The sequence below is a fragment of the Berghia stephanieae genome, chromosome 1 (assembly GCF_034508935.2).
Source record: "Berghia stephanieae isolate SIO BIC M18660-M18661 chromosome 1, UCSD_Bste_1.3, whole genome shotgun sequence".
Classification (NCBI taxonomy): Eukaryota; Metazoa; Mollusca; class Gastropoda; order Nudibranchia; family Aeolidiidae; genus Berghia; species Berghia stephanieae.
Genome location: NC_088360.1, coordinates 107,656,797 through 107,669,296, shown reverse-complemented (window position 1 = coordinate 107,669,296; position 12,500 = coordinate 107,656,797). Strand labels below are relative to the sequence as shown.

Below are 12,500 nucleotides of genomic sequence, written 5' to 3'. Positions count from 1 at the left end.
TTGACATAGCAAACTACACAGGAATTAGTATTGATGTTATATGTCTAAGTAAAATACCCACTGTTCTACCGCTTGATCAATTGGACCAACAGAGAAAACTATGTGAATTTAAATGTTTATAATATTATTGTGATCGCGAAAAATCGTGTGATAACTAATCACGCCTTTGGTGTATAAAATCAATAACAATGAGCAGAGAGAGAGAGAGAGGGAGAGAGAGAGAGGGAGAGAGAGAGAGAGGGAGAGAGAGAAGAGAGAGAGAGAGAGAGAGAGAGAGAGAGAGAGAGATGTGATGGTCGATATCATTCACGTTATTATTTATCAACAACCATGTTTGTCCGAGCACGTGTGAAGGTGTGTCACAAATTCCATGTTTTGATTGGTCAAGAATCTACTGGTTAACTGTCTATTGGCACATATTAACATGTTTTATAACCAATTCAATTTTGGGATTGATTTAACATTTTAAAATGGAAGATAGACCTCTATATTTTACTTTAGTTTGAGAGCATTTCCATTTAAAAAAAAGAGCCCATAACAATCTAGGTTATCAAACCTGCAAACAGGTGCACGTTGTCTGAAATGAAATGAGTGGACTTCGGTCTTCATCTTTGTTACCTTTGATTTTGTATAGGGAGCAACGTGGCTCATTGGTACGGTCTTTGCGATCACCCGCAACTCACTGCGCTGTGTGGCCTTGAGCAAGCAAGTCACCTCGCACTAGCTCAATTTGCGGCGCTGCACTGCGGCTGACGCCGGGGTTATTCCAATTTTCCCTTGTTATGAATAAAGGGTATTTTATTTATTATTGTATTTATTTATTCCACACAGTTGTTTGCAAAAACGACACAGACGGTTTGGAGGGTCTCCCAGAAAGCTTCAAGAACGCCTGGCACGAGACTAAAACCGTTCCTGTATTTCTCATCCTTCTCATTTTCCCCCTGATTAACTTCAAGTCTCCAACATTTTTTACCAAATTCAACTCATTTGGTAATAATAATGAATATAATGATGATGATGATGATGATGATGATGATGATGATGATGATGATGATGATGATGATGATGATGATAATGATGAGGATGATGATAATAATACTAAAGATGATACAAAAATTAAGTTGAGCTATATTCACAATTCATGCTAACAGCCAACACTAAAGCGACGCATAGTTGAATCATTGGAAGACCCAATACCACCTTAAGTGCTTGATTATCGCCAGGAGTAAACAGCCTACAGATCATGAGCATCACTCACAATTTTAACACAGATGATTTTTTAAAAAATGCATCGTGACGTCATGCAATTCCTATAGATAGTATGCGCTTGGCTAAGAAGCTCATAACATTGCCATCCGGAAGTATGACGGACCAACACACAAAACTCTGTGTAACCATGAACTTTTATAGTCGGGGTAATACAGTTTAGTGAGTATCACTCACAAACGCGGATGGCAAAATACAATAACAAAGGCTTGAGTGACGTCATCTTCGAACTATCTAAAGATAGTTCGAAGATGACGTCACTCAGGTCTTTGTTATTGTTTTTTGCCATCTGCGTTTATGAGTAATGCTCACTGAACTGTATTAACCTGACTATAAACTTTCATGGATACACACAGTTTTGTGTGTTGGTCCGCTATACTTCCGGATGACAATGATTTGAGCTTCTTAACCAAGCGCATGCTATCTATAGATAGTATGCGTTTGGCTAAGAAGCTCACAACTTTGAGTAACCTAGAACTTTTATAGTCTGGATAATAACGTTAAGTGAGAATTACTCATAAATGCGGATGGCAAAAAGACCACAGTGACGTCAACATCGTTCTATCTATATCAGTGTGTCAAAATATTGTGAGAATTACTCATTAACTGGGCCTGACCTATTTGTGTGTTTGACGTGTACTGAGCTTTTATATAGCGCAATAACCACTAAACGTGCTCAAAACGCTTTACAATGGTCTTCTTCTTCTTCTTCTTCGTCTTGTGGAAACCTCCAATATTGTCGAGGATCACTCCACAGTTTGTAGTGTTTTACATTTTAAACTTGCTAAAACTCTGCACATAATACTAAAACCACATAGATTAAAAAGTCACGTTGTGAACTCCAGCAATCGCGTGAAGGCATGTTGGCAACCGTTTTCAGACACTTCAGCTGGGAGGCTATTCCATAATCGGGCAGTGGAAGGGAAAAACGAATACATGTGGGCGTCTGTTTTTGATGTTGGGATGGTTACTCTTGCTGTGTGTCCCCTCGTATTTCTTGTGCCGATATCTTTGATGTCGTTTGGAAGTTTAAGGCACTAATTTTTGTAGTAGATCTTGTAGAACAATTTGAGTTTATCTATCTTTCTTCTCTTTTCCAGAGGTTCAAGGCCAATCCGTTGTGGTATTTCAGACGCACTTGAGAAAGGATCGAATGTGTTTGTGATGCGTCTTGCTGTTTTTCTTTGGATGTTTTCTAAGGTGTCGATGTTTTTCTTTGTATATGGGTCCCAAATTGAGCTGCCATACTCCAAAATTGGTCTAACAATAGTTTTAAAAGCAAGGGTTTGAGTTGTGATTGGGCATCTTTTTAAATTGCGGGTGATGTAAGCGCTTGTTTGATTTGCCTTTGAAGCCAGGTGACATATGTGGTCATTCCATGTGAGGTTTTTAGCAAACTCAATGCCAAGGTATTTTGCTGTCTTTACATGTTCCAGGTTTTGACCATGAAGTTGGTATTCAAATGTTATAGGTGCTTTCTTATTTGTGATGGTTAGAACATTGCACTTTGATACGTTAAATTCCATTTGATTTATTGTTTCCCATTCTTGTAATTTAGCTAGATCGTCATTTAGTGTTTTGCAGTCATCTGTTGTTCTTATCTGATTATATAATGCTGTGTCGTCAGCAAAGAGGCGCACTTTTGACCTTATACCTCGTGGAAGATCGTTTATGTACACTAAAAATAGGACGGGCCCAAGGACTGAGCCCTGAGGTACGCCCGATGTCACCATCCCGATAGTGGAAGTCTCGCCGTCGACAAGAACTTGTTGGGTGCGATTGTCCAGAAAAGTTGCAATCCATTATAAGGTTTTGTTCCTGATACCAACGTCATACAATTTCTGGATTAACCGATGGTGAGGGACCTTGTCGATGGCCTTGGCAAAGTCCAGTAGTACTAGATCAATTTGACCACCTTTATCAATAGCGGCTGACAGATCATGTGTTAATGATAGAAGTTGAGTTTGACATGAGTGGTGCTTCCTAAATCCATGCTGTTCATCACAAAAAATACTGTTAGTTTCGAGACATTCAGTTATTGAGGATCTCACTATATGCTCCAACAGTTTGCAGCAAATGCAAGTTAATGAAATTGGACGGTAGTTTTGAGCCCTGCTTCTATCACCTTTCTTGTAGATGGGTTGGACAAGAGCGTGCTTCCAAACAATTGGTATGTCTCCCGTTTCAAGAGAGAGTTTGAACAAATGTGTGAGGGCAGGTGCAAATTCGTTACTCAATATCTTTAAGAGACGGGATGGTATTTTGTCTGGGCCACATGCTTTCTTTGGATCTAGAGTGGCGAGGAGTTTGGAAACACCCTCTACTGTCACATTGATTTCGGCCATAGTGTTGGAATCGTTTTCTTCGCCTTGTAGTTGTTGAGTGGTAATTTTGGTATGAGCTTTTGAAGCAAAAACAGAGCAGAATTGGTTATTAAGTATGTCTGCTTTTTCCTTTGCATCAGAGTATAATACACGATCATGCTCAAGGGGCGCTATACCAACCGAATCGCACCTCCTACTTTTTATAAATTTCCAGAGCTTTTTGTTTGAGTCTTCACTAACAAGTTCCTTAACATGATTATGATAGGCCTTTCTACTCTCTTTTTGTGATTCTTTTTTGAGTCGGGCGTAATTGTACCAGTCTTTCTTACTATTGGACTTTCTCGCTTTGCTCCATGCCTTTTGTTTCCGTCTAGATAATCGTTTGACGGTGGTGTTTATCCATGGTTGGTGAAATTTCCTTGAGCTTTTCTTCGTTGGTACATGTTTGGTCATCATTTTGTTTAGGTGGTCGTTGATGGCAGTCCAAACATCCTCAGTGCTTTCTAGATGTTGATTAATTATGTTTTCACTAAAAAAAACGTGTTTCTGTCCGCATTTCGGCGATATTTGCCTTTTTCCAAATAGTAATAGGGTGTGATTTTTGTGTGATTTTGTTTGCTTTAATAGTGCTTTCCGTGATGAGAATGTCATGGTCACTAATGCCTGGAATGGTTGTACACTTGACAATTAAATTTGGTCGATTTGTGATAAATAAGTCGAGGATATTTGTACCCCTTGTTGGATTTTTGTTTATTTGACTCAGGCCAAAATCTTGCAATTTGTTAATAAATGCTTGGTTTATAAATGAAGGATATTGGTAACTGATTATTTTTTCTTGTTCCCAATTGATATCAGGTAGGTTCAGGTCTCCGCTTAACCAGAGTACATTTTTCGGGTCTAGGTTATCAATACAGCGTGTTATCTCAGTCATTTGTTCCATACTTGAGTTTGAAGGTGTTCTATACATAGCGCCCACAGTGAGTAGGCCTTGTTCTGTTTTGATATTTACGATCACCGATTCTGATTTTGTTTGAATGTCAAGCTTTATTACTGAGAGGTTCGTTGTTGTTGCAACCAGCACCCCACCATACCTATCTTCTCGGTCTTTCCTGAACACGTTGAAATATGTCTCTGGTGGAAATATTTCACTGTCCTTTATTTCGGAATGTAGCCATGTTTAAGTACCTATGATTATGTATGGTTTTATGTCTGATATCAATTTCCAAAATTCCAGTAGTTTTGGAATTATACTTTGAAAGTTTATGGTCATAGTTCTCAACATGTTTCTCGGTTCACCATTACGGTCACTGTTAGTTTGCCTGTTTGCTATTTTAAGCGTGTTATGATTTGAGTTGATTTGGTGATTGATTCTTTTTATTTCATTTGGTCTCATATTGACCCTTCTTCCCCCCTTTGTTGTTATTGTCTTATTTTCACAAGCCACGTTCTCATTATGTTAACTTAAGTCCTGCATCCCATAAAAATGATCAGGTGTTGTCATTATGTTTTGTTGATATGGTGATGTGTCGTTTACTATTGGCATGTTGTTGTGAGTGTCGTTGAGTGGTATGTTGATCAGAGACCTTGGGCACCGTTGTGTGTTATGTACTTTGAGTGCTCTATTAGTATGAAAGGGCGGTGGTCTGTGACCTATTTGAATATTTATTTTTCTTCGTTTCCGCACACCACCACGACTTGGTCGTAGCCGGCTATTACTGCTATTATTGTTACCGTGATACCAAGACGATTCTGTGTCATTCCAATAAATGTTGTCGTAATAAGGATAAAAATAGATATGGCACATCGTGACTAACAATCTTAACGTAAGTGTAAACAATAAATGGCTAGTACAATACTTCAAACAATGAGATCTACACCACTAAAATGTTAATTTATCTAAAAATCCTCTTATGAATTTCCGAGAAATATATATCACAATGTAGAATAAAACTTTATTAAAAACAGCAAACTTAACATGTAATACGTGACATGACGCCGGTTAGGCGATATTACAATTTTTCGGACAGAGACAACGCTGTTAACGGCCAGTTACTCATTTTACACCCGAGTACAGTGAGAGAAGATGAGTAAAGAGCATTTTCCAAGGACTCAACTATGTGCCGAGCGAGGCTCGAACCCAGGACTGTACCTTCCGATCCGAAAGCGAGAGTCATTCCAATTAACCCATATTTGTAGTCATAACATCAGTTTCCTGCACAGAGTTCATCCTGGAACACTACCGCTTTGATACGGTAGATCACATATTATTCTATGTAATGTATTCATTTTAATCTTTTCATCACTTTTCCGTTAACAGGTACCATCACTGTGACATATTTGGTTGTATTTGTGACGGTGAAAGCCGGGAAGTGGGGATTTAATTTGAATTTCGAGGACTCTTCGTCAACCAATTTTGCTAAGAGTGAGAAATCCGAGTTTCTTTTCCTATTTTCATTCAATAATTAGTATTAAACCATAACTTTCAACTAATCTTTAAATGGAATACACTGATAATTAACCCTCTCCTTACCAACTATAGGAAACTCGTCACATTCGTTACGATACAACCAACATTTTTCTTATTCGAATTTCTCTTGTACATAATAAACTTTAAAGAAAATGAACAGTGTGTTGTATAGCAGATATGTTTTGCAAAAGAAATTATATATCGCAAGAACCTATTGCTATTGCGTTTGAGTGATAAAAAAATCTATTTTTGTGTTAGTTGGGTGTGAAGTTTTTGGGAAAATCCTGAAAATGGCTGGTAAGGAGAGAGTTAAAGCACATTTATTGTGTTATAAACTCAAGTTGTAATTTTAGATTTTCACGGGTGTGTCGAGTAAAAATCTTAAATCAAAACGACTGAAATACGTAATTTAATGTTATTATTACACCCCTTTTCATACAGAATCATTCATAAAACAAATAATTCGTTAATGTTTAGAATAATGAAGGCAGGACTATTGAATTGAATTGAAAATGCCAATTATTCACAAAGGAAATGATAGACAAAAAAGGATGTCTGTGTGTCAACACTTTTGGTGCAGATCATTAAGCACGATTGATGACTCATGGTCGTGACTTTATGGATTTTTAATGCATGTTTACACAAAACAAATGATAGAAAAATAATCCCAGAAAGAAAGTATGCAAGCCTAAAGATAATATTATGATTAGACTGCCTACTTTGTATTTTAACATTGTATTCAAACAGGCTTCTAGATGAATAAAATTTATTGAGAGCACTGATGAATGGACATAGCTGACCAAGCTGTGGGCAGTAACGGGTAGTCTAAGAGTTTGAGTACTAAAAGCACGCCAAATAGAAATTTAGATCCATAAATACACGGGTACACCACTTCACCCGACACAACACAACACAACACACACACACACACACACACACACACACGCACCACCCACCCACCCACCCACCCACCCACCCACACACACACACACACACACACACACACACACATACACACACATACAAAATAGTCAAAAAATACTATTTTTCATCTCGCTTTAGATTTCGACACGTCATTCCCTGCCCTGACTGGTGTAGCAATGATGTCATTCTTCCTTCATTGTGCACTCATGACTATTATGAGGAATCAAAGACACCCAGAGAATAATGTAATTCTTATCCCTAATCTAATGACAAATCTTGAACAATGAAAAATATTTCCGATTTGCCTATAGATAGAATGCGCTTGGCTAAGAAGCTCATAACATTGCCATCCGGAAGTATAACGGACCAACACACAAAACTGTGTGTATCCATGAACGTTTATAGTCGGGTTAATACAGTTCAGTGAGCATTACTCATAAACATGGATGGCAAAAAACAATAACAAAGACCTGAGTGACATCTTCGAACTATCTATAAATAAGGGATAAAATAATAATTATGCCCTTCCGCCACGACTTCATAAGACATCGTCGCCTTGGCATTCCACGAGACAATCCATCAAATAAGATGTCTGATGCCAACAGGAATCGCCCATGTTGTCCAAGTGAGCAAATTGGGGGTTAATAATCTTGCCCAAGGAAAACAAAAACGAAAGTGCCTTAAGCGGGGCTCGAAACCGGACCTTCCGGTCACAGTACAATGCCTTAACCACTCGGCCTCTTCGCCCCCGTGATAAATAAGGGATAAGATGATATTATACCGGGGGAAAACAGGTTCTGAAAAGTAAATTTAAAATTTGAATGAACAGGAACTATTTTTGTCTCTCAAGTTAATAAACACATTTATTCTCATCAGGGCTGTCAGTTGGCCAGAGTTCCTTGTGGCCAGATTCGAATAAAAAGTGACCAAATCGAACCTCACGTTAGTCAGACACTGCTAACAGTCTGATCCCATCGAAAAACGCATCTGTTTTGATAAACAAAAGATACAGTAAAATAGGAAAAATATTATGAAAGAATATTTTTTTAAAAATAACAGAAGGTTAAAACTGAAAATATATACACTATTCGGTGTCACTCGGATGGCCATCTGTCACTCGGATGGCCATCTGGCAGCCCTGATCCACATGGCGTTTTTTAAAAAACGATGTATATTCTAACTATAACTTTTAGTTTAACTCGACATACGAACAGTTGAAATTAGAGCTGTTACAATTATCCACTCATAACCGATTATCCATGCTTCCGACCGTTTCTATAATATTACTATAACTAGATTATTCGATGATTATCCGGTTATCCGCAGATAATTTTGATGATGATTCGTTTATTCGTTGGTTAGTAAACTGGTTGAAATGATGGAATACAATTTTTTTTTAAAATGTACAATTGAAATTTAGTTGATAAATTAATATATGATATATTTCTTTTCGAATTAAATGATGTTAGTTTTATCTGTTTTTTTTTCCATTAAAAACCTTTTGTTTAACTCAAAAGAAATCAAATTCAATGCTTTTAAATAATAATGATAATAAATAGCATTTATGCAGTGCATAACCATGACGATGTCGTGCTCTATGCGCTTTACATTGGCATTGTTACATAATTCATACATTTATAACAATAATCTTATAACACACATTACTATCATTAGACACATTATAGAAATAAAACCAAGTAGTACAATACAATACAGTACAATACTCTATGCAATACATTTCTCATAAAATAAATGGTGTTTCAATCTAGATATATTTTGTGCGGCTATGCGTTGTCTCTGTCCGAAAAAAAATGTACTTTCGCCTAACAGGCGTCATGTCTCGTCCCACATGTTAAGAGTTGCTGTTGTCCAGGGACCCCTTGTAAAGCGAATTGAGCACGTTTAGTGGATATTGCACAATATACAAAAGCTCGAGTTTAAGTTTAAAAATATGTTTGATGCATCTCTTACTGTTTTAAGGATACAATGAACTTAAAGCCAATTGAATATCTGGATTGTAAAAAAAAAAGAATTCAAAATATCTGACACATTCCAAGGAAACAAAATATTTAACGTGGAACGTTTTGTGCCCAGGTTTGTCCAATCAAGACATGAAGAGGATTTGTCTGCCGTCAATTTGTAGTCATTCGGTTTCGCCGACGTGCACTTCTTTGCAGGTCTGATAACCCAATTCCTTATGGGCTCATTGTTGTAATAGAAATCTCAAAAAATGACACAAAAGATTGTCCATTACAACAATGTTCAACTAGGCCCTTAAGTGGGTTCAGATGTCAGACCTGCATATATGTATACGTCGGGTTTTGTCGTTTAAATGGGTTTTTTTCATGCTGTTGGCTGACAAAAACATTTTAACAAAAACGTTTCTAGCTAAATATTTATTTGTTCTTCTTTGAAACTGTTAGATACATTTTTGTTCAATACTCATCAAGTTTAGTTTGGACTTTAAAATGTGACCTTACGTCTCAAACCGGTATCATGTCAGTATGAACCTGAAACTAAAAAGTCAAATTTTAGTTAAACTGGTCAACAAAATGAATTACTGGTATTTAGCATTCTAAAATATGATATTCATTCTCCTCTTTACAGCATATAAACTCAACATCAAGTCTGAAATTTCTGGCTACAAATTCAATTTTCAGCAATTTAATGAACCCGACTTAATACCGTTTTGAGACGAGGGGTCACATATGTTTGTTACTTGAATATGAATGCTAACTTTGCAGTCGCTCGTTCTTTGTTTCTGAATTTTTTTCATGTTCGAGTACATGAATTACTAGAGTAGACAAGTTCAAAACTTTGTTGACAGACACAAAACTAACATCAAGGGGATTAAAAAAAATAAACAGGTGTAAAGTTTTGGAAGAGTATCAAGTCCGAAGGGGGCCCGATATCTCAAACTGGAAGAGCAATCGCTCTATCGATTCCTGGTGCAGTCGAGTTTTTTTTTTTCTGACCCCACTGCTGTCCACCCAGCAATGAATGGGCGGCTGAGTCTGTTAGATTTGGCGGAAGGTACTTTGCGACAGACTCACGTCCTATCAAAGGGATAGCAAGCAATTGCTAGTGTCTGTTTCACGCTATAGAAACGGGGATAAACTCCGGCTCCATTGGCTGTGAAGGACTTTTTTTTATCCCGTCTGAAACAAAAAAAATGCTTTTGTAGACAGATTAAAAATTATGCTTGATAAAGAAACTGTAATTCATTCCCAACAAAATTATTATTTTAAATTAAGTTTTAAATTAAATTGAGCTTTATATAGCGCAATATTCACTAATGTGCTCAAAGCGCTTTACATGTGGTCCCTAGTCAACAGCAACATTTAACATGTAGGACGGGACGTGATATTACAATTTTTCGGACACAGACAACGCTGTTAACGACCAGGTACTCATTTTACACCTAAGTACGGCGACAGGATGTGAGTAAAGAGCCTTCTCCAAGGACTCAACTATGCGCCGAGCGCGAGGCTCGGATCCTGGACCTTCCGATCCGAAAGCGAGTTTCATACCACAAGACGATATAGCCGCACAAATGATTTCTATACAATAACATAATAAAACTTGACATGGATAAAGATGACCCTAGTTGAAATAATGCTTGTTCTAACTTGTCTACAGGCTAGAGATTTGGTCATTGGTTACGCCCTTGTTTGCTTCACGTATATATTCTTGGGAGCCATGTTCTTTGCGTCGTTTCCGTTGGATAAAAGTTGTATTTCAGATGTAAGTAAATTTCCTTACAAGAGAGGTTTTAGTGACACACTGTCTCAAGAGGGTATACTGTGATGGTGAACCAGATGTCAAAAAGTGATATTGAAGTGACAACAAAGAGAAATTTAAGATTATTTTTTTTTCACTTCTTTGATTTATATCCTCACTGCCTTCGTGGAGATTTTTTTTTGAATGCAATAATTTATTCTTCTTCTTCTTCTACTTATCATTATTATCATCATTATTATTATCATCATTATTATTTTTTATTATTCTTATCATTATCATCGTCATCATCATCATCATCATCATCATCATCATCATCATCATTATCATCATCATCATCATCATCATCATTATTATTATTATTATCATTATTATCATTATTCTTATAATAATAATAATAATAATAATAATAATAATAATAATAATAATAATAATAATAATAATAATAACAATAATAATAATAATAATAATAATAATAATAATAATAATAATAATAATAATAATAATAATAATAATAATAATAATAGAATCAGTTATTACACCCTATTGAGAGATGGTTGAAACTAATCATAAAAAAATTCTGGAGAACTATCACAAACGCGAGGGTCAAAGAGGTAGCTGTAGACGGAAAGCATTGACATATAAATCTATAAATAAATGAATAAGTAAATATATAAATGAATAAATAAAAACATAAATAAATAAATTGATACATAAATAAATAAATAGATAGATAGTTGAATAAATGAATAAGATGGATTCCTCTGGAAACTATCCCGAAGGGCTTCCTGACAGATCAAACAGACCCAACTACCAGTTCAGTGCTGGATAGACAGACACGTTAGATAAACATTTTGACTCCACCCCGGTCCTATAGTTATAAAGTCCCTTTGGTTTCGAGGTTCGAGTCGTGTGATATGCAAACTGCGTTATCCGTTGCCATTGGAATCAATTGGTCCAAGCCGTCATCTGATGGACTCTCTCATGATAGACCTCTGAGTTACCACATGGAGATGATGACATGTTGACTGTTGACAATTGATTTACAAAGGTTCTGATGAAATCCCACTTGATTGCAATGATTTACAATTGCTTTACAATAAATGTTGCTTTACACTTGTTGATGAATTGTTGACTCCGGGTAAAAACAAAAAAAAAATCTGTTATCTATGACCCTTATTTAAAAAAAACAACTAACTTTGATGCCTTTATCCCTTTTCCCTAGAATATTCTTCGAAACTAACCTAACAGACCCCCATGGGACTTATGCAAGAATTGCAATCTTCCCCCAAATGGTTGTGTTTTCCCTCTCATCCTTTACGTGATACGCACTCAGCTTTTCAATTTTTCTTTCAAGACATTTGGCCCCGGTTTCGTTTTTTTTTTTTTAAAAAAAAACCAAAAAAAAAACCCAAAAAAAAAAAAAAAGAAGCAATATTTTTTAGATTCTAAGCAAAGATAAAAATTTAAAAGTCTGGCAGATTATTTTTTGTTTTCTCTATAAAGGCCGTGAGGGCCAAACTATATAATAATTTCTGGTCACTTATATTTTATAACGTTTCGGTAAACTCAGCCATGTTCATATTACTTTTTTTTTCAGATTTTTACACACAAACTGACATGCAAACCCCTATTTTGATATCGATTCTTGTTATTTTTTTAAAAAGTAAAAATATATTTGGTTTCCCAATAATTTAGTAATCGATTTTAAAAAAATGTTTGGCAATTCGGTACTATTACATTTAAAAATGACGTAATTTTTTTTTTAAAGCTCAACTTTA

At 36.1% G+C, this 12,500-nt stretch overlaps 1 protein-coding gene across 1 annotated transcript in view; it reads left to right on the top strand.

The window, feature by feature from the left end:
- LOC144962469 (sodium-coupled neutral amino acid transporter 9 homolog) overlaps nucleotides 1–10,788 on the top strand; it is a 12,565-nt gene extending 1,777 nt beyond the window's left edge. The window contains exons 3-7 of the mRNA XM_078895452.1: nucleotides 832–990; nucleotides 5,908–6,012; nucleotides 7,120–7,226; nucleotides 7,858–7,923; nucleotides 10,621–10,788. Coding sequence (XP_078751578.1) covers nucleotides 832–990; nucleotides 5,908–6,012; nucleotides 7,120–7,226; nucleotides 7,858–7,923; nucleotides 10,621–10,788 — 605 coding nt within the window. The remainder of the gene's footprint in view (nucleotides 1–831; nucleotides 991–5,907; nucleotides 6,013–7,119; nucleotides 7,227–7,857; nucleotides 7,924–10,620) is intronic.
- The last annotated feature ends 1,712 nt before the right edge of the window (nucleotides 10,789–12,500 follow it).